Below are 23,562 nucleotides of genomic sequence, written 5' to 3' on the forward strand. Positions count from 1 at the left end.
CATCTTCCAGGTATCTTGTTGGTGTGTGGTGTTGGTCCTAATTATATATTTTTTTTATAACTAAGCTACTACTAACCTAGTGTCAAATTGTAAATGATAAATTCATGAAATTCAGTCATTTGAGTTTAGACTGCTGTTGCTGCATTGTGTGGATCTCTGCTCTTTTCCTTGGTTTGTGCTGTAATTTATTTTCATACTTTCAACCACATTTGTGTGTGTGTTTGTCTCTTCTAGCAAGGAGACTTGTCCAGGAAAAGCCGGCGAAAGGATGACAGAAGATCAGGGGATAAAAAGCACCACTCGTAGGGATGGCTGCGCTCTAGCAGGTACAATATCTTACTGACTTTAACATATCTGTGCATGTCCCAACATGTACCTCTTGTTATATACATTTATACAGCAGACATGTATAGGTGTATTAATAAAGCTTAATTTGATAACAGTTCTGTTTTGCATGCAGCTTCACTGTTGTGGTTTACAAGGAACATTAAAGGGAACTGGGGTACCATTAATGTGGTCTAAATGTGTGCTGTTAAAAAGTTTTGCTGTCCTTTTCTCTTATTTTGCAGCACACTGAGTCTCATACATAAACAACAATGGAAAAAAATTCAAATAAAAGCCACATTTTTCCATTTTAGGTTAGGGGGAGTTGCATGCTGTAACAGTTTCCCGTTGAATAACAGCTTTATCTTGTTAGTTTACTTTGCAATCAGTAGTTATGCTGCAAAGATGAGCTAAGCAGTTTGTTTTTGTTTTTTTTACATTAGACAAAGTCAAAATGACAATAAGAAAAATGTAGATGCAAACAGAAGAGAACTATGTACACAACTCAATTACAGACAATATCTAGAAAATAAAAATGAAATAGGATGTCTGGCTACAGTCTGGTATACAACCCATGATCAAGTGATCTGAGTGCTGAAAAGGGGCCTATAAATTTTCTTTAAAAGGTACAACTTTACCAGAAAAAGTCTTCAGAATGGACAAAAGCTGTTTAAACAACCAACTATATAAAAATCCACTTGTCTCTGAAGAGGGCGTGTACCTAATATAAACCTAAACTTGCATTTATTGTTGCATTGCTAAAGAATGTCACCATGATGCAGTAAAGTGGAGCTATACAGTGTGCACACCTTTTTGTGTTTTTTTTTATCACCTTGCATCCATATTTTGAGGGTTTGGATATGCATCTTTGTCTTAGTAAAAAAAAAAAAGATTAGGAACAAAGGCAATCATTTAGTTGGACCATCATTTGGTCCACAGCTTTGGTTTCCATAGATACACTTGTGCATGGATTTTCAGAGTACTTGGCCAGTTGGTAGTGCCATAGAGATTCTGTGGATGAAAGCTCCCTCGGCTGCCTCTTTCTCATGAGTTTTCCATCTAACTCTTAACATCAAGCCTCAGTACCATCCTTGTTCTCTAACAACTCTATATGTTTCTGCTTGCATCAAAAAGAATTTGGGACCAATCAGATCACAGATAAGAATCTAAACATCTAAAGTACTCTTGAAAAAGAGATTTTGAATCTCAATGGGACCTCCTGGTTAAATAAAGGTTAAAAAAAAAACCTTCAACCTCTTCATAGTTTAGCATGTTAGAGTTGTACTTATCTTCTCAATTTACCCCCTGAAAGAAAGTAAATAAAACACCAAATGTTGCTTAAAAAGGCAGTTGTTCTGTCACGCTGTTGAACACACTTGGTGTAAGTGGCTGGCCGGTCTGATCCCGCTTATCCCTTGGCAACATTGCTGCCCTCGGTGTGTATGTGAATAGTGAACAGTTACAAAGAGAACAGGGCAGATAGGTAGTACACGCCTCAGCATTATATTGCCCTGCCGATACACTCCTAGCTTGTTTTTGTCCACTAAATCCCTGACTCACAACAGCATTGTAGCATTCAAAAAGAGTTTGTTATCCCACTGGCCAGACTGTTAATCCCTGGTGCTGCTCACAGTTATGTTTGCACTGAATCATCCTGTCTTTACACAACTGATTTAGAAATAAAATATCACTATCATGATGTCTGGTGAATAGTTTCTATGCCTTTTTAAAAGTTTAACTCTATATGTATATTTTAGGTAAAGTCTTGTTGCTTGTTAATGATAAATTGTTTTAGTACATTGTAATATTTGATCCATTGTGTTGTTGTTTTTTTTTTCTTTTGTTTTTTTACAGGTTTACAAGAACCAAGTTAGATATGTCCTGGGAACAAGCATTCTAAGGGCTGATGAGTTCCAGTGTTTGCGGTTAAGGCAAAGGTCCAGTGTGCAACTTTCTGCTTCACAAAAACAAAGGTTTTCACATGAGAGGAGTCAACCCTTCTGACCTTCGCATGAGCATGAAAAACTCCCTCCTGGTCAATCAAAGAACCGGGAGGTTCTCACTCTCTGACTGTGGTGGACCAGTGGACAGTGATTCTGCTTCCTGTTTTGTGTGAAACAATACGTGCCATGGGTCCACTGGTGGGTTGAGATCTTTTTTGTTTTATTTTTTTTCTGGGGAGTTTGTTATAATGGCAAAGACTCCACACAGGTGCAACTGTGACCAAAGATGGCACAAGAGCTCAATCCACATGCTGGGTGGAAAGAATGAAGTAGACACAGTAACACAAAAACATCAAATGGAACACTTCTGACCCAACTTCAACACTCGCCTTATAGTTTTTTTCTTGAACCCATTGCTGTCAGGATGTAAATTGTTTTTGGGATATTTTTCCTTCCTTTTTAAAAACTTAACTAAAACAAAAGCTTTTTTTCTGTATATAAAACTACAGTGTGTATAATTCTTAAGAAAGGGGATGCTACTGGTGAGAATGCACTGAGGAAAAGGATCTTTTCAAATGCTTTCGTAATTTACTGAAACAGTTCCACGTTCAAAGATTTGCGTGAAACTTCACAAGTTCTTGTATTATTAATTATTAGAGCAGGTATAATGTTTGTATAAGAAAAAAGCAGGTTTGATTTTCACAAGAAATTTCCAGGAAAAAAAAATCACAATTCCCAAAGTGGGAATTGAGCTAATCCTGCAAAAAAAAAACAGCCTTTCAGAGTACTCATATTTTCATGCATGCTGTTCACATTATTTTAAGTACAATTTTTACAAGTTTGCAAACACTGTATTCAATGAGAAATAAAACCCTTTATTTATACACATATATCCCCAAACATTTGTCACCGTTTTTATATTTTGAATTGAAAAAGGACTCCATTAAAGCATTTATCATGCTGGGGTGAGAATGAAAAAAGTTCTATAGCTTGTGGAGGATGTAATGTCTTGTCTGTCTGTGTTAAGTCTTGGAGGGCAGCTTCTGCTACAAGGATGAAGTGATCTGAATGTAAATGCTAGTAGGCTGGCTCGCTGTAAAATTATAATTGTACTGTGTGTATTGGCTATTAAGGTGTAGGAGTCTGTGTACACTGTTAGACTGTTTGTAGTCATTTTAGCAGTGTGTCAATTTGGTTTTCTAACGGCTGCTGTGGTATTAAAGGAAAAACGGGGGCATTTCACTTTGGGTTTTTTGGTGAAGTATCTACTTAATTTAAAGCCTACTCACATTAAGGTCACATAAAGACATTATTTGATTGTAGCTCTAAATAGCATAATGTATGACAAAACACTGGATGGTCAAAATAATAATTTAAGCATTAAATAAATTGTGTTTTAACTCTGAAACTGTGTGATCTCTTTAGGCTTGAGAGTCTGTATATGCAGTGTCAAATAGAATTGTTTTCACTAGCTCACTCATTTTTTTTTACTTTGCATTAGGAATTATCTTTGTATTGGTTTTCATTAGATGCCCATGTAGTTCAAGTGTGGTGTTCTACTGAAGCAATGGCTCAGTCTGCTGATGTCTATGCTGTGGACATGAAAACTATGTATTTTTCTTTTCTTTTTTTGGGGGGGGGTTAACGGAAGTCAGTTAGGGTGCTAAATCACATCCCCTTCTACGACTATGTCAATCAGGGGGTAGAGGATCCTTTGATATGGTTGAACTATCAATTTTTGTCAATTTTGTTTGATATGTGTTTTCACCTGAGCAGATTTTTTGATGTACAATTCTTACTAACAGAGTGAAGCCATTGAAATGTAACTATTCTAGCACTTTGGTTATTCAAGGTCTTTTAGGGGCTATAGCAGCAATGATGCCACCACAAATGTTTCAGACATCTTTAAAATAAATCTTATTAAAAATAAAAAAAAATAAATAAAAATGCAATGATTTCGCAGCATGGTTGTTTCTGTTCTTGTCTTTTGTGTCCTTGGGCATTTCTTTTTCAGTCTGTAAGTACTGAGATGTAGTGACCTCATGAGATGAAATACTTTTCCGTCAATGATTTCTTCCCCAGCAAATCATCCTTGAGCAAAACTCTCCAGCGCCTCATGTGTGTATCCTTGGACTGGCCTTTGAGGCCATGCAGAAATGGTTCTGTGTGTGTATATTGTTAATGAATTATTCATTCATTTTATTCTAGTAGAAGTATTCCCAGCCTTTCATAATTAATTGTTTGGATGGTAATATTACAAAGTTCATCTTTAGCTTTTACATACAAACTACTTTCAGACAAATTGTTAGGTACTGTATTACAATTATATAAAAAAATAACTAGTGTCCAATTTAATGTAGTGGTTTTTACTTAAAAATACTGGGAAATATTCTAATATCTAATAATTATAATAATAAGGCTGGTAATAATCACATAGCGTGTTTTTCTCATGTTACTGTCATGCCCATATACCTTGTCATCATGGGAAAATGATCCCTCCACTGGATTTAAATAAGACATTTTTATGGTACTTAAAGCTGTGATATAAGTAGAAAAAATGCTGATTTAATTTACAAACATAATCAGGTCAGGTCACATTTGAAAAATATGCAATCAAATTACAGTTACATTACCAAGGGCTTCTTTAACATATGCCAAAGCTTTAGCTAAAGCTAAAATAAAGAAACTAATACAGAGCACATGTTTACACCATTATGTTTTCTTTTTGCATGTACTCTGGTTTAACTGAACTATTCTGCTGCATATGAAAGTAATTTCCCCTCCCAGGTTGTTTTAAGTTTTGATTTTGATGATAGAAGAATTTCTGTTGCTGCTTCATTAAAAAGTGCAACAGCAATGATTTCCACATTCTATCATGTTTGCCCAATTTCCATTTTTGTGAGGTTAATTTGATTTGACCAACTTTAAATGCCATCCATTCATTTTTTACACCCACTTATTCCAAAACAGGGTTGCAGTGTGGAGCCTATTCCAGCAGCTACGAGGCAAGATGCATGGTATACCCTGTAAAGGTCGTCAGTGCATTACAGGGCCAACACAGAGAGACAAACAACCACTTACTTACATTAAGTCCTAGAGAGAACTTGGTGAACAACTAACCTAACTTTAAATGACAATCAAAAAATGTATTGTAGACTGAAAATAAAAATGATGAAACATACATGCAAACAACAGACACATTCAAAATTATCTATAAGCAATTAGACAAAAGGCAACAAGTTAACATAAGAAACAGATGTATAATGACCAGTATGAGACACAAACTTGCATAAAAATGACTCAGTCCACAGTAAGTCAAATGCGAGGCCTAGCACATATTTGTGCCCAGTTTCATAACCATAACATGATTGGCCTTTGGATTTAAATATTAATTAGTAGAATGTTTTATAATCTGGTGTTTCAGATTAATTGTACAGTATGTCAATATAGTATTGAGTCGATCTAGTAATGCTATATTGAAGGTTCCAGCATAATTTGTCATCAGTAGTGTATATTTTATGCAGTACTGGAGACATCCTGGTGGAGGCGCTATGTCGTCACGCGGGAGCAAGGTCACACAGCGTACTATTTTGCTGCGTGCGCTCCTCAAACTAAACGCTGCAGCTGCCGTCGTCTTCCCTTCCCTACTCAACACACTGTCGCACAACCATGGCGGACAGTGCGAGTGAGAGCGACACCGACGGAGCGGGTAGCAGCTCAGCCACCCCGATGTCGTCCTCCGCTTCAAATTCTGGCAAACCAAGCATAGTCATTTCACAGTTTCGTCTGGAGGAACTGACGAACCGCCTTGCCTCGTTACAACAAGAGAACAAAGTTCTAAAAATTGAGCTCGAGACGTTTAAACTGAAGTGCAAAGCCTTGCAGGAGGAGAATCGGGACCTCCGCAAAGCTAGCGTCACCATTGTGAGTAACGTTAGCAAGCTAACTAGCTAGATGCCATACCCACGCTTCAGAGTTTATTGCATTTGTCAGTGCGTTCACTCTGGTTAGTGTTGTATGTTTATTCCTAAATGGTTATTGTCAACGCATAATATTGTGTTATATTGTCACGTTTGTATTTGAGCAAAAGGCTTCTTTGCTGATTTTCTAGATATGCTGTCATTAGCTTTCTCGATATGTTGCTAAATTAGCCAGCGGGATAGCGTTTGCCAGGTGGTGGGGCGGTGATAGCCCGCTAGTTTGCTTTGTTTTGCGTTGCTAATCTTCGCTAACGTTAGCTGAACGGTAACCCCAGATGCGTCAAAATTAAGGTGGATACTCTGTTATGCAAGTTATCACCTTGTTTGCTGTTTGGTCACCTGATTACTAACTGCTGGATATTGTCACAGCGTTTGGCCAACAAGGATACGGTTACTTAGTGAAAATAAATAGCTTAGCAGCAACATTGGCACGGACTGACGCATATGTCTTTATGCTTGGTTAATTAGCCCCCGCTTAAAAAAAAAAAAAAAAAAAAAAGTGTAACCGATCTGTTAAATGGATGAAGAGTATGTAGGCCAAACTTAGCGAAATGCCACGCTCCTAACGTTGGCAAGTCGACCTCCCTGCACCCTGTCCACCCTCCCTCTAAATTTATAAAGCACAACTACGTTATATTTCTATTACTGTTTGTCTCGAAAAATATTCCAAGCACTTGTTAAACAGAAATTAGCCTAGAATGTGAGATGGGGAATGAGATTGACAAGGACAGACGTATAATCATACTGTAATGCTAACACCAGTAGATGTCCCAAGATGTGTCTCTAGTGCCTCCCTGCTTTATTCTTCCCTTCACCATTACTCAGTCTGTACTGCAATGTCTTGAGTCATTTGGGGAAATTATGCTTCCTCTTTGGCTTGCATACTCCACTGCAGCATGCTCTAAATGCTGTATATGTGCTGACTTATACTGACTGGCCAGTTGTTTCTGTTCATTCAGGATAGAGGTGAAAAGATTTTTTCTGTGCCAGACTGTAAGGAGAGTCTTTTACTGATAGTTTTTAAGCTGTTGTCTCTGTGTTCCTGTTGTACAGCAAGCAAGAGCAGAGCAAGAGGAAGAATTTATCAGCAACACCTTATTCAAGAAGATCCAAGCTCTCCAGAAGGAGAAGGAAACCTTGGCAGTCAACTATGAGAAGGAGGAGGAATTTCTCACCAATGAACTTTCAAGAAAACTCATGCAAGTGAGTAGTGGGAACAACATGGAGAAAAAAAGTCAGAGTTGTTTATATCTACAATGGAAGCTAGCTTAACATTCATTTAAACAATTTTCCCGTTCAAACTCTTATTCATAAAAAAGAATGATTAGTCATGTTTTAATGTTCAGCTATACAAAGGTGCAGTTGAAGTATTTCACACAATTTCAGCATGATTCCCTTTTGCCTGTGCATGCACACAGCCCAGTGAATGCCTATGAATAAGTTAGTTTATCATCAACAGGGTTGGTACTTGCCTGAAGGCTGGAAAGATTCAGGATGACTTCACTGCAGCTGTTAGTAACCCCAGATGTTTCCCAAATTACTTTTCTCCTTTTTTTTTTTCTAGATGTCTGCATTTTATTTTCTCAACGATACAGAGAACAAGGTAGCCTAATCAAACACAAAAGTAGTAGCTGAGTAATTACTTGCGGATATTAAAAGTAAGAATTTTGAATGGACATATGCAAATGTATCAGCAGACCCTGCTTAAGGTCATACTTGTTTGGGCTTTTGTTGCCATTTTTTCTTGCTACTGAACATAAAACAGACATGTATCTGCTCCTCACCTGAAGCCTTGTTGCTGACAAATGGCCTATGCAAGTACAGTATATATATTATAATAACACTGGCCTTCATTATAGTCTTACAGTGTTGATGTAGAATTAAGCAAATGTGAGCATTTATTTTACTGGCTGCGTAAAAGCTTCTTTGAGGAAAACATTTTCGTTTAACTTCCTTGTTGTTTTCCTTTATAGCGTTTGACGGATGAACTCTTAGTTGTCAGAATATAAATAAGCGAATGATGCAGTGATTTGAATCTGCTCCCTTTATTTTATTTATTTATTTATTGTGTATTTAAAGACCTGCTGTTGGTTTAATGTAATTTATCTCCCCTTTTTAAATGCTATGAAATAAACCAATATATCTTTTCCTCCATGGAGAGACAGCAGGTCATTATCTTAAACAAAAAGTGTTTTATCATCTGTCTTGTTCTTGTGTGTCAGATGGTAAAACAGACTTACACAGTACTACTAAATATAGACGGTAAAGAGTAGGGCGATGGGAAACGTCTCTCAATAAAACTGGTTGGGATTTTTGCAAGTTTGTCTGCTTTCTGATTTTAACCAGTTAAACAATTAACCTGCAAACTGTAGGTTAATTGTAATTTGTTTGAAGTCTGAAAGTTGGCAACCATTTGACAGATAAACCCTACTTCTAGGAGCAGACATAACTGAGAACATCACTACTGTATATATCATCCCTTTGCAAAGACAGGAAGTTACTTCATTTTGTTCCTTACCAATTAAGTCTGGTTTATATCCAAAATAATCCTAGTTGGTTTTTATTTATTTATTCTTTTTTCCCCAACAACCCACAGTTGCCGATTGTGGTGGTTAGTTGAAACCCTTTAATTTTCAGCCCTAATGCAGATATTTCCAGTGTGCTCCACTTGAAGGACAAAATTACCCAAGGGGATATGAAACCTCTGCAATGTGTCAATAAGATGACACTGATCAAGTGTATTTTCATGGTCTTAAGTAGACTAGAACAAGGACATTTTAAAGTCTGTTTTTAATGAACAAGAAGACTAATATCAGCAGCTGTAGTCTAAGACACTGAAGTTGTCCTTCATGTTGATGTTTGTCCTGTGTGTTGAGAAACTGTAGATTTAACTGGATGAATTGTTCAGTTCTCTGTTAGAAAATAATAAGCTATTAGAACCTTTGCTGTAAAGCACATTACATGTGGTATATTTCATTATTGAGAAAGTGCAACCTGCAAGCATCCAAATGTGCTACTGGCAAGATTAAAGCCTGATTCTGTGGGGAAGCAATGTAGATGCTACACACCACATAGCACAGGTGAGGTGGGAGTCACACTATTAAAACCAAAATTTTATTTCCCTAGGTATTTAATTTTTTTCTCCCCCTGTTTCAGATAGGACACTGCAGAGCACTCATTTTGAATGCACTCTGAATTTCCTACAAATTATATTAAGCGTTTTAGATTTTCCTTTTTGGTAGCATAACAGAAATGGTTTTTCCTTCTCCAGCTTTTTCCTGTAATTCACATCCCTTTCTCCATAATGAGTAATCACTTATATAATCCATCACAGAGATGTCCCATTTTAAAGAGTACTAAACCGCACCCTTTTTTCTGTTGGTGAGCTGCCAAAAAATGCTTTGGCTGCCAGATCATCATTTTATACCGTTTGCTTTACTTGGATGATTAACCCTGAATTCAGTAAAATTATCTATTGGTTTCCTGTTTCATTGTTATTCTCAACATGTACATTAAATTTGAGGATGTGGTGCCAGTGTTTTACATTATGGTCATTAGATATTTAAATTTTTCTCTTGGCTTACCATCTGTCTCTTCTTGTGCTTTGGCTCCTCTCCCTTCTTTTTCATCTGTTTGATTCACATCTTCCTTTTCCCTGCCCATGCACTCTTCATCCCTTTTCAATTGTAGCTCCAGCATGAGAAGGCAGAGTTGGAGCAGCACTTGGAGCAAGAGCAGGAGTTCCAGGTTAATAAGCTCATGAAAAAGATCAAGAAAATGGAGAATGAAACTATCTCAAAGCAGCTAACCCTGGAACAGGTAAGCTATTTGGTAGAAAATGCTTTTGCATTCAGTAAGTACACCCTGACCCTGAGCCAGTATGTCACCAAAACTTTATCATCCCTAGTTTTTCCCACTGAATGTTACATGGAAAGAACATTTAGTTTTGTGGCAGTCAGACCTTCCTTGTTCTGTCAAGATATTATTGGAAACATAAAAGCGAGACTCATTAATTTGTGTCAGATGAATGCTCATGTAATGCAACTGTGCATTTCCCCCACATGCAGGTATAATCAAATTAAATTAAATCTCTACCAGCAGTCATGCAGTGTTTTTCTCTCACACTCCCAAGCCAGCATATGAGGTGTAGCTCTGTGTAAGAGAAACTTATCCCCCCAGAGACCTTGGGTTTTAGATAGTGAGTTTTTGTGAAATCTATCAAATGCTTGGCAACGTCAAGGTTTTTTCTGTCTCTGAGCAGCATTCAGTGCTTTTTCCTTTATTTCCCAGTTGAGGCGGGAGAAGATCGACCTTGAGAACACATTAGAGCAGGAACAAGAAGCTCTGGTCAACAGACTGTGGAAACGAATGGACAAACTGGAGGCTGAGAAAAGGTGTGAAAGTATAATATTGTATTGACTATTTCAAGCCATGTCTACATCTGTACATAAACTGTTTGAAAACAAAAGCTTTCTACAGGCAGATAGACATACAGGCAAACAGACATACGTACTTATTGATCCTAAAGGAAATACGGGCACTCTGCAGCACTTAGACTATTAAAACTCTTTTGTTGTAGACTATAAAAAAATGAGGCTGGGCACGTTGAGACATTACTGTTTTAAAGCATCAATAACATACTTATTTTATCATGCATTGCCATGGTTTTATTTTTTCCAAAGTCCCTTCCTCACTGACTCTGACGGTGGGATTCTGACTGGGGGTAGTCTTGTTTCAGCGATAGAGCTCATCTGTAGATGTGCTGCTGCAGGACTCGCCTGAACAAGTATCTGCCGACGTCCCCACATGAGGAAACAAGCAAGCAGTGGATGAGAACTAGTTCCTGACATGCTGGGATTGTTTCATAGAATTACTACGTTTGACTCCTTTCTTTAAGATTTTAAGTTTTAAATCGCCTTAAGTTTTGCTCCTGCTGCTAATATGTCGTAACAAGAATTTTAAGAGAAAAAGTTGAATTGTAGATTAACTGAAAAGTCCCACAAGGTTGAGGTTATCTTTATTTTTCTCTTGAAACATCACTTCCTCCCTTATATGTTAGAGCTGAGATTATTATGCTGCTTTTTTTATCTGTTCCAGCAAAAAACAACAAAAACAGACCGTATGACCGTAATTCTCCATCAGACATTTTTCAATCTGTGTTTAGAAGGAATGCTGCTTCACACAACTTTGACATTATAAATATTTGATTTTATTACATAAATATTTTAAGTTGAAATTAACAGGAACTATTTTAACTGCTTCTGTATAACAAAAATACTGCTGTTTAAAAGAGATTCTCTTTTAATGAATGAGTGCTTTTAAACCAAAAATGTTTGCACAATCTTGGATGTGCACCTAAATTAAGTAAATATTTTAACCATGTGCACCTTTTTATTCAAAAATGTATTCCGAGCCCTGACTAAAGTATATATGCATAAGTAAACAAAATAAGTATATTAAAAAAGTAAGCAAAAAGTAAATATTGACAAAAAATTATGTAGAGGGTGGATTAAAGGTGACACTTAGTGACTTGTCAAAGTGACAGTTAGACAGTCCTGTATTTTGCTCATAGTGTAGTAGTGCCCTTTGGGGCAGTACTACAGCGTTAGCAGTTGCTTTGAAAAAAAACTATGTTGAGGAGAGATTTTCTGAGTGAGGCATACTTGTGATTCAAAGATCCAGTTAGTTGAAGTTCAAGGCTACTCCCTCTGCTAGAGTTTTCTTGTACTGTGTGTAAATTGTTACACATTATCTACTAGCAAAGAAAAAGCTGTACACCTCAAGGAAAGTCTTAGCACAATCATAGAGCAGACAAGTAACTGTTAGAGGAACCGCAAGATTCAACTGCTATTTTTGAGAATATTAATGTTTTTTATTAACAAGGACTTGATGCTTATTCTTCGTCTATTAACATCAAACCATAACAATGTAGTTTGCAAGATTAAATGTGCATTTCACTAAAACCATATGCACATTGATCAACCCGGCTTTCTTAGTGTGACACAACATGGACTTGCTGAAAGCCTTTAGCACCCCATTCTTCTTAGAATTTCAAAGTTTCATCTTTACCTTTAAGTCTCCACACATTTAGCATTTGGAGCTTTTTGCTTTTCTCTTTAAGAACAACATAGTTACTGATCACTGTTGAGAGAATGCAGCTAAATTAAGGTATTTATTGGCCATTAGGTAAAAGATTTGAGGAGAGAGAAAAAAGTGTGAACTTTTCCCATTTATCTTTAAGCTCTGAGCCAGAATTTATCAATGAAATCTATTTACATTGATACACTACTTAGTTCACACCTTTAACTTAAACTGACTTCTGTTGAATTACAGGAGATTATAATAAGGATTAGCAAGCTCTCTGATTGGCCAATTTATAAAAAGGAACTACTTCTCGCATCTTTTCACAATTGCAATTCATTTCATTTGAATATTCACACAATAAATAATTAATTTTATAATAATAATAATAATAATACATTTTATTTTAAAAAAGCGCCTTATCAAAGCACCCAAGGACACTGTACAAACATAAGACACTAAAAGTAAGCAAAACATTAAAAGCACAAAACAGAATAAGTGATAGAGGAAGGAAACACTGTGGAAAGATGTATATGGACTTAGGGGGGATAAGACTGTCTGAACAGATGAGTTTTGAATTTTGACTAAACTACACTAGTTGATGATTGTGGAATGCAGAAGGGGGCAATCCTGATAACTTTCATGTTAAAAGAAGAACAATATAAATTAAATACAATACATTCTTAACTTTATTGTTTGTAGTTTCTCCCAATTCCTATGTGTACTTGTCTATTGTCTGAATTCGTTGATGTTTTATTAATTTATTATTATTGTCTCAAATTCACTTTGTATTTCTAATAGCTATTGTAGGTTCCAGTTAGCTTACCTACTGTTTGTGGGCAGGGACTTCATGTGATCTTAAGAAAAACACTTCCATGACATCCCTGTCACAGCAGGGAATCAGATAAATGATGGTTGGGATTATGTAGCAGAGGTCTCCAGACACTTTAACCAACTAATGGTATTTTTTGCAGTGTTGGCATGCCAACACTGCAAACCAAACAAGCACCAGGTAGTGTCTCTTAACCTCCTGGTACCCTTCTTCAAGCAAACATGTTTACTCATCTCCTTCTCACCAGCTCAAACTCATATGCCAATTGTTGTCTGGAAAAATCTTTAAAAAAAAAAAAACCAAAAACTTATGCCTCATTTTCTATCTTAAAAACTTCCACAGCAACTGTTATCTTCATGGCCTGATTTTACCAACAAACATTCATTATTAGACATTGAAAATTAGAAGTGTAAGTGTATATTAAAAGTAGAAATATTTTTCTACTGGTTGCTGTTTTTAGACTGTACATTTTACATGCTGTCTATATACTGTACCGGGTCTACAATGGGCATTGCTTTAAAAACTTGGCATTGTTTATCATTTCAATAACAGTGATGCTGTAATTGGTTGATTTCCTAAACTAGAATCCTTCAGGAGAAGTTGGACCAGCCTGTATCAGCTCCTCCCTCTCCTAGAGATGTTTCCATGGAGATAGACTCACCAGAGAACATGATGCGGCATATCCGCTTCCTGAAGAATGAAGTGGAGCGACTTAAAAAAAGCCTGCGCACCACTGAGCTGCAGCGTAAGTATTTGTTCATCTTGTCACATGATCCATGGGGTGTGGGATCTAAAGGGGCAGATGACCCTACGTGTTGATCGAGGATGTGATTGCTAAAACTGATCCTTAGATGAGCAAAGGGACAATTCACTCAATGCTTGTGTTTAAGCTAGGCCAGGCAGAACAGGATATCTTCTTGCGCTAACACAGTTTGCAGCTTTGTGACCTTCTGGTTTCTACACTGATCAAATTGCATCTAAAGACAGGTTGGAAAGAATTACATGGTGATCAGCAGTAGACAATGCGGTCTTAAGTACAACATATCCCCTGTCTCTATTTGAGCTGGATGCTTGGAGTTCTGTCTCAAATTGATTATACTGAGACATTTATTTGTGTTGCATGTTCACTGTGATTTATAGCCTAGTTTGTGATAGCAGGATATGGCATGCACAGTGAAAACTGATTTTTATTATGGATTCTATAAAACCACATATGGTGTGGACAAATTAAAAGAAACACCAATGCAGTAGTTATTACAATTCTACTGAGCGAAAATAATGTTTTTTCATATGGCAAAAAGTTTAGTTTCGGCTGGTGCAACCTAGAGAACTGATTAATTGATAGACACTGATTTCTATACTCTTATCTGGATTAATTTTAAGTATTGCAGTGTCAGTGATCTGTTGCCACTAGAGGGAGATGTCAACCTAACCTTTTAACACTTGCTTTGAAAAGCTGGGTCAAGTTAACCAGACGCTATAGTCAGTGTTCCTTGATGCTCTTCTTATAATTTACTATGTTACCCAAGGTTGGCATTGACCCATTTCTTCAAAGTTGATGAAAAGAAAATATTTTATGTCTCAAAAAGTGGACTTTTCACAGTTTTATCAGTTTTCAAATATTACTTTTATTTATAATTTTGCAAGTGCAGCAGTTGTGACATGTTATACTTGTGTAGTTTTTTTCATTGTGATGATGGCAATAATATGAAACTGACTGTCATCTGTCTGTCCCCATGTAGACACAGAGAAGCGTGCCCAGTACATAGAGGAGGAGAGACAGATGAGGGAGGAAAACATCCGGTTGCAGAGAAAGCTTCAGAGAGAAATGGAGCGCCGGGAGGCCCTGTGCAGGCAACTGTCAGAGAGTGAATCCAGTCTGGAGATGGATGATGAGAGGTAGGGGAAGCAGCACCATATAAGATATATCACCATAGGTTCCAGTAGCTCAGTGCTCGGGCACAAAAATAATATGCTAAGGACACATGATGAGAAACACATTTTGGTAAAGGTTTCACATATGTACGTCAGCTTCATGATATAGAAAAACTGGAAATGCTCCACTGCCCTGTTAGACTGCCAACATTGCCAGTTAGATAAATGGGACTTAATGATGTGAAAAGGAAAGATGAAGTAACAGAAGTGTTAAATGCAATAAGTACAGTACAGTGTGCCTCAGTGACCAGTAGTTGCTCTTCCTGTAGGCTTTTTGTTGGTGTCTTAGCCTTGTGGTTGTTGGTTGGGAGCAAGACATGACCCTCACATTAGGGCTGGGCGATCAACCGAATTTTAATCTAAATTACGATCTGGGTTTTCAACGATCATAAAAATAAAAAGATACGATTTTTTTGGGCTCCTTCTCGGTTTACTCTTCTGCTGTTTTCAGTTGCAAATGGAGCACCACTGGCATCACACCGCTCTGCTGCAGACTCCTCCCACAGCCCCAACCGCTTTGGTTTTATTCAACACGAGTTCCCAACATCTCTCATGTTAGACTGAAGAGACCAAATAATCCACCAGCTCCCAGAGACACAAAGAGATAACAAATGTTAAAAACAAACATAACTTTTTTTTCTTGCCAAGGACCAGTACTCAGTTAACACAGTGAACAACCCGGGATTTTAGAAACTCGTGAACACTTTGGACAAATGGTTTCACTGCCATCTCGTCACCATTTTAGTCGAGTGTCTCTTCTGCCCTGTATGGTGAGTGTCGTGAGGGTGTTGTGAAGGACATGGCTACAGTCCAATGTTTCGCCACTGCTACAGACCTGTGATTAGGCCGCACCATAGAGTCGTATATAAATCTCACGCAGATTTCAACGTGAAAAAAAACTGTCTTCAGATCACATTTGGCAGAACATAGCTGCCGGTCTGAGACAAACAATAGCTACGTGGGACCTGGGTGGTCTGTATTACCACAGACAATGCTTCAAATGACACACTGGCACTCTCTCTCTCGCTTTCTCTTGATCTGAGTTTATAGTTGACAAGATTGGTTGAAAAGGTCTTTGTGATTCAAGTGAAAAGGAAATTATCGGTCTCTTTTAAACCAAAGATTGCCTTTTTTGTGTAAACAATGGAAGCTTTTTGAACTTTCTGGGATTCCTTCTACTTCTGGCAGCCATTAATGTAATGGCTCAAGTAGACAAGTTGAACCCAGATGGTGCACTTTGTTTTGAAGTCAAGATGGAGCTGTTTGTAGTGGCTACAGGGTTTGCTATTGCAAATGCACCCAAACAATCTTATTTTCCTGATTACCCAGCAAGATCCATTTTCATATTGAATGGTTAGGCCATTGTTATGGCTTTTAAAGTCTATATAGGTTGTTTTTATATAGGTTGTCTGAAATTTGTTACTTTTTAAGGTGTCACATTGTATAATATATTGTATATAAAATATATGTAGGGTGTGTATGGTAGAAAGTCTTATCATTTTATAAAAATTTAAAGTAATTATAATTAAGTACTTCTGAATGTCGCTTTGGTGGATTTTCATGTTTTATTGCATTACTATGTTGTCTCAGAAGACAGTTAAAAGTCACCAGTAATGCTCTTAAATTTTTATTTTTATGTGAACTTGTGTCAGGCTCTGCTTTACTTTTATGTCTTGAGTTGAGACATCTAATACTTTGCATTTTAGGTAATTTAAGTTCAGGGTGTGGCAAAACTTTGACACTACACAGTCCAGGCCGTACAAACATATGCTGATACTGAGTGAAAGTATAACAATATGTTCTAGGTCACATGCTGCCACTTACGTCACTCGGCAGTTGAAACATAAGAAAGGAAAAGCTTATGTCATGTCAGAATTGAGAGTTTCGGGATTCAGCTATTTCCTGGAGGCAGAACATATCCGTGTAAATCAAATTTATATCAAAAGGTTAAAAATATCAGAAAACACTTTTTTTTTTAGGTTTGTGCTATTTTAAACTCAAGTCTGCACAAACAGAATTTTTTACACCCACAGTTGGATGTCAGCTAAATAATCAGCTTCTCTGAGGGTTGAAAACTTATTTTTGCTGTTTGTTTCATGTACTACTAAATGGAGCATTTATGACAACCAAGTTGCTGTAAGAAAAGCATTTTACATGTTAAACTAATATCAGCAACAATAATGTTGGACTTATTATCTGTGTAAAATCATGAAAGAATATGTTGATATTTTGGGATTAAGAATATGCTGAATCTTCATAGTACATTATCATATCCCTTCAGGTACTTCAACGAAATGTCTGCACAGGGTTTGCGTGCCAGGACTGTGTCCAGCCCCATTCCTTACACTCCCTCTCCTAGCTCCAGCCGACCCATATCACCTGGTAGGTATAACAAAATAAAAAGCAGCTTTTATGTTAATTGATACAACTTAATCATTTACAGAAGCTTGTCTACTCTGCAGCTTTATTTAGAAGTTAACATCTCTGCTAGTGCTGATCGAAACTAAAACTGTTGATCCTGAGTCTGTTTAGTTCAACTTGCAGCATGTTAAACTTGTGTCAAACTAAGGTTCATTAAAAAAATACTCCTGAATAGGTAAGGGTTATTGGAGGAGTAATCTTTTCTGTGAGATCTAGTTTTGAAAAACCATCCAGGTCTGTATAACCTTGTGCACTGTGCTTATCCCGAGGTTGGCAGCTTTGGCATGGTTGTACTTGTTTCCTTAAGATAGGGAATTGGATCAATATCAATGTATCTTTATTATTTAGCAACACTTGGTGAGCAGTCTTCGTAACATGTTTCCTTCACCTATTTCCTCTGCCCTGTTTTCCACTTCATCACACACATGAACTCAGAGGAACAAACAACAATAAATTTCACTTAAACCCAGTAGAAATTCTTTCTAGGCTTAAATAAAACAAGTTCGAATAAACTGGGTATATGATTAAATGCATGTCACAGATAAACACAACTGATTAATAAGAAAAACAGAAAAGCTTAAAGAGGTTTTGTCGCTTAAACAGTTGTAGGAGAAACACCATAACAAACCAAATTTTATACTGGTTTGTAGTATAAACTTTATACCAAATTTTATACTTATCCTAAATGTGCCCTTTTGTCACAGGTCTCTCATATGGAACTCACACAGTTGGCTTCACCCCTCCAGCTACTCTGTCCAGAGCTGCCATTTCCCACTACAACACCCCTGCCCTGCACATCCATGGAAGCTCCTCTCATGCCGTTGCAGTAAGTTGCATTTATTCAGGCCTTCATTTTTCTTTTTGCTATGAAAAAGTATGAAGCAACTAAAAGTAGACAACAGCTGAGAATTCTAAGAAATGAAACAAGCTACTCAGAGCAGGGCCACTAAAAGAGTAAACTTGTTGCTGTCTTGAGCATCTCTGATCTTGAAAATTTTCATGGTGATTTAAATGGGTTTTGCATTGTGGGTTTTTATTTATTTACTTTGTTACTACATTTTATTAAATGCAGAACATCCACTTTGAAACACAGTCCACAAGATGACAGTGTTGAAGATTCTGTAACACAGTCTGTGTAACTGTCTGGTGTAAAACTGATGAAATCTGGCCAATTTTAAGTTTATTTATTTCAGATTGTAATTCCTGTTTTAACCAGATTTTGCAGTTGCCACTTTTGACTCTAGAGTCCCAGAATTTAGCTGCCAGCTTAGCAATGTTGTCACTATATCTAGTGAGTATTCAGACCCCTCTACCCACTGTTTTTTGTTTAGATTTGTTTTGTTTTTTCAAAAAAAAGCATCAAGCATCAAATCTAGCAACTTTTTTTCTGGTGTTATGAAAGACTTATGGAGAATGACATGAAAACACATACTGTTCTTACTCATCTCATTGGGCCCATCTCCTGCCCCAAAGCAGTCACAGGAGGCCTGGCGTGCTGAAATAAGCACCTCTGCTATGAAAAACACCTGTGCCCTGGGCAAATGTCCTGCCTCGGCACAGAGTAATTGTGTTAAATAATTGTGATTTCAGACTTAAAAAGATCCAGATAAATCTTTTGACACTTGAGAAACTATTTTTAAATTGTGAAATGAATCACATTTTATTTGCTTTATTTACCTTTTTCCAGTGCATGTAATAAATCCTGGTCTTCAATCTTTTACATGTAGAGACTTTTTGCTCTTTGGTATGAGCTTTAAACTGCATTTACTGAATGAGATATGTGCAATAAATGAGCAGTAAATTAGAGCATCCACAGAAGTACAGGCATGGCTTTTTGTTTTTGCAGTCCTCTAAGTTTGAATGAATTTGAATTCTTATCCTTTTAATAGTCAATCTGTTTAAATCCAATATGAAATTGTCAGTGAAGCCAACTGCCTTCCCACAGCAGTAATGGGGTGTTTTTATCTTTATATGATAAATGGCCACTGTGGCAGTCTCCTTGAGGAATAGGAATGAACATTTGCAAACCTTCAACCTGCATAAGAAAATTGTTTTGATTCTCAGATTTTGTTGTTCCCTAACCTTGATAAGAGGAAAACTTACCTGAGCTCATAAACATCCCAAGGTCCTATTGGCTGCACATTAATCTTCACAGTAACATGCTGATAACATAATCTCCACACCTTATTTATGTAAGTCTTTATTAACATATAGTCTCAAGTTTTTATTTATTTTTATTAATATTTAGTGTCAGGGTAATGTTCTATTGAAGCCTTCCTTCATTATCAATCACTGTGACACCTAAACTTCAGTGTAGCATCAAATACATCGGTTAGCCACAGTATTGAAACCACTGAAAGGTAAAGGTTAATAACACAACTCATGTTGTTGCAGTGCAGTGTTCTGCTGGGAAAGCCTGCTTGTTTGTCAACAACTTAAACATTTTTCAAGACCAGTGACAACCCCCATATGGCAACAGCACTCTTCCGAAGTAGCAATCAGTTCAGTTTATTCACACACTCTCAAATTTACATTCATTTTTACATAGAAATTTAGCTATGAGTTGTGTGAATCAGATCTCCCTGAGAAGCTAACACATGCTTTTTAGAAGGGAGTCTGAGTACATACAAACAAAAAGAAACAAATACATAATAAAGAGAAAAAAATAAAGCATGACACGTTACAACCTCCTTATACAACATCAACATACCTACTTACAACATATATTAAACACAGACACAAAACTTTCCAATATCAAATAAATCTAGGACCATAATTAATAAAGTATAAATGAACTGATCAGTTTAGCCTTAAAAATTTTTTAAAGGTGGAGATGGATTTCAACACTTTCAAATTCTTTTTGGTCCCACAGCAGGTCAGCAGTGGGACCTGCAAAACCTGCTAGAAAGGGTTGAAAGAACACAATTGGTATCTGATGAGATGTGTGTGGAAAGAAATCCCAATCCACAAAGACGCCGCCCTTAACCCACAGAGTCCTAAGGATCTGTTGCAGTCGTTTCAGAAGCAGACACTTTAACACACCCTGAAGGCTGTTATATACTCTGTGAGAGGCCAGAACTTTTTTCTTGTTCTCAACACATCAGCCGAGCAGAACTTTCTTCTTGTGAGGCTCCGAGAAGTACTGTGTGATTGATCGGACATTAGAGGTTGATGTTGTTAACGCCGAAAAGAATGAAGTAAATAGAATAGAAGTTGAAAGTTGTGGCTTTTGCATTTCCCCTGATCCCAGGTTGGACAGATAGTTTTAAATAACTGCTCTGGGTGGTGAGAAAGTATGAAAATGTATGCAACACATGTGGCATTTATAGACACACGTACAACCCGCCCTGTCACGGACGAAGTTTCTCATTACATATTAAATAACCGGGTCAGCGGTTAATTGCACCCCCCGCAGTGATCCTCTTCACCAGACCAATACGAACTATATTCTTCTCTTCTCGTGGAGTATGTTACAAGCTTAAGATGTATGTTTGTCCGCTCAGCTGTTCCTTGTCAGAGTTCTTCTAGCAGCATCAGAAGGATTTCCTCGTTAGATAGGTAGACATAATGTCATGGCTGATGCTTGTATATTCTATATTTTTCCATTTGATATTTTTCATATTTCTAAATATGTTGTAACTTAGATGTTTTAACAAAAATATAGAGGAAAACGAGGGGTTGTAGGAAGAGTCCTGGTTGTCCTAGATGTATTCAACTTACTCACGGCTCCCTAGTTGGAAAATATTTTCTAGACTCACTCTTTCTCACAAAAACACTTGGTCACTGACTCAACTGAATCTGGAAAAAGTTTCAGCCTATTAGAAACCTGCAAAGACTATCATTTCCTACAAGTTCAGTCATGTTCAGCACTTAGATGTTGTTAAATGGTTGACCTGGTCCAGCTTTAAACCATTTTACTTGACTACTTCATTTCCTTTTGCGTTCTTCTCCTTAGTAGTTGGTCTGAAACTGACTAAACTCCCAAGAAACAGCCAGACTCATCAAGCTCTAAACGAAGTGATTGATGTTTCAACAGGAAGCTGAAATTATTCAGTCATGCCTTGTAATTCAAGTCACTGCAGCCTTGTTTTCCTCTTGTTAAACCGTTCCTCCGAGTGTATGGTACTAAAGTATACCTCTGGTCTATTTTTTTCTCTCTCTCATGTCCAACATTCATTTATTTTCTCTTCCATGGGGATGGTACAGGCCACATCTCTTTACTGCCTTTCAGCCCACCCAGGAATTAAACTTGGAAAAACTCTGTGATCTGAGTCTGGGAGTTGAGAACCTTAGACAGATTAATTTTTCTTTAAACCGCTTTTTTTCTTCTCTTTTAATTCATTTGACTAGAATTGCAGTTGTCGGGCCATGACCAGTGGCTCGGTGGCAGAAACGTGACTGGGACAAGGTCATGTGTGGTCTTAAGTGGTTTTCTATATTCACTTTTTTTTTTTTCTCAACTTCAGTGCATTTTAACTTCTAGAGATTTTTGATACAAATCTTTGGAAAGCCCTCTCAATTCGCCAGTTTTCTGCATGAAAGATCTTAAATTATGTCATTTGATTTTGTTTCACTGCATGAAACTTGTGGATTTATTTATTCTTTTTGTCTCTAAAACAGAGGCCCTCTCCGAGAAGAAGCACCAGCCCTGACAAATTCAAACGTCCAACGCCTCCACCTTCTCCCAACACACACTCAGGGGCCCAGCAGGCTCAACCTCCACTCCCCCCACCAGCTCAGCCCATGGTCCAGTCCATGTCCTCTCCGGCGGCCATGTCACAGCATGCAGCACCACCACCACCACAGCAGCCTCCCTCCCAGCCTTAACGCCACACAGTCTCTGTTTGCGCATGATTGCGCCCACGGAATGCAACGATGCTACCGCAGCAACTTCCATCATTACCAGCTCTGGAAGTGAAGTTTCTTACTCTTAACAAAGTCCACAAAAGACGCAACTTCAAAAGTTTTAGAGGGAAAAGAAACAAGATGGCAACTCCGCCTTGGTGAAGGTAGCCGCCAGCCAAATCCACATGTGGCGTTACTCAACTACTCTTAAAAGGAATGGATGGACTTAAAAAATAATTGCTTCTGGGATTTGTAGGATAATTATTTGCTCCACCTTCTGTATTGTACTTTTTTTTTTTCTTTTGCTTGGGACTTTAGCTGGTTGGAATTGTTGTTGTGGCTCTTCTAAGATAGCACAAACAGCACAGTCAGTATGTTTCATGGTGGTGTTTATGATAGGTTGGATGTTTTCAATCATTGAATGGATGCTCGGATAAAGAAAATGACGGATTAATAGATGGTCAATTATTTTCATGCCTATAATATGAACTCAATAGCAGTAATGTCCTCCACTCCAGCTCACTCTTTGTCTTTTAAGCAGTGTCAGCAATTCACCATGAACCTAAGTTTATCGTGGCTTTGATTAGGTCATCAAGAAGTGTCCTAGAAGACTGCTTTGAGTTTCTCCATTACAGGGCATTGTTCAAACAGAGCCTGCAGCACAGTTCTTTTAGTTTTTGAAAACATTCAAGGCTGTTCTGCTTCTCAGTTAAAATAAAAAAAAAAAAGGAAAAACGGCATCAATGAGGATGGACACCGGTACATAAACCACAGATAAATGTTGCCTTCTGAGGTGTTTAAAAATATAGTCTGAGGTGTTACAACTTAAGTCATGTACTCTGTCTCTTTGATCTCTGGTGTATTTCTGAAAGCTTCTATCATCCTAATGGATACTCATCCAAAAAAGCAAAAAAAATAAATAAAGCTCTTTACACTAAATATACATACTGCTAAAACATTCTAATTGAAAGGTACTGTTGAACTAAATTTCTATGTATGATTAAAGCTGTTGAGATGACGACTCCTGCTTTTGTCAGTTGTATGCACATTTGCTATTCATTTGTCATAACTATAGTGGTGTACAACAAACTTGGAAGACAATCTGTTCGTTGGAATTGTTCCTTCACAAAAACCTGAGATTTGATGCACAGGTTTTATTTTACAGATCCTAACATCTGTACCGGCTACAGTCTTGTGTTTT

The 23,562-nt window shown here is 37.4% G+C and overlaps 2 protein-coding genes across 9 annotated transcripts in view; both read left to right on the forward strand.

The window, feature by feature from the left end:
* Positions 1-4,222, forward strand: part of LOC121656166 (ankyrin-3-like) — a 129,715-nt gene extending 125,493 nt beyond the window's left edge. For all 8 annotated transcript variants that reach the window (XM_042011237.1, XM_042011236.1, XM_042011242.1 and 5 more), the window contains 2 exons: positions 235-326; positions 2,179-4,222. In XM_042011237.1, the coding sequence (XP_041867171.1) occupies positions 235-306 (72 nt within the window). In that variant the 3' untranslated portion in view covers positions 307-326; positions 2,179-4,222. The remainder of the gene's footprint in view (positions 1-234; positions 327-2,178) is intronic.
* A 1,621-nt stretch (positions 4,223-5,843) lies between these two features.
* LOC121655626 (coiled-coil domain-containing protein 6-like) lies at positions 5,844-23,382 on the forward strand. Its single transcript, XM_042010405.1, has 9 exons — positions 5,844-6,191; positions 7,301-7,450; positions 9,938-10,066; positions 10,538-10,641; positions 13,745-13,905; positions 14,903-15,059; positions 17,377-17,477; positions 18,221-18,342; positions 22,137-23,382. Exons 1-9 carry the CDS (start codon positions 5,937-5,939, stop codon positions 22,341-22,343), a joined length of 1,386 nt encoding a protein of 461 aa, XP_041866339.1. The 5' UTR covers positions 5,844-5,936; the 3' UTR covers positions 22,344-23,382.
* The last annotated feature ends 180 nt before the right edge of the window (positions 23,383-23,562 follow it).

Source organism: Melanotaenia boesemani, chromosome 16, assembly GCF_017639745.1.
Source record: "Melanotaenia boesemani isolate fMelBoe1 chromosome 16, fMelBoe1.pri, whole genome shotgun sequence".
Lineage (NCBI taxonomy): Eukaryota > Metazoa > Chordata > Actinopteri > Atheriniformes > Melanotaeniidae > Melanotaenia > Melanotaenia boesemani.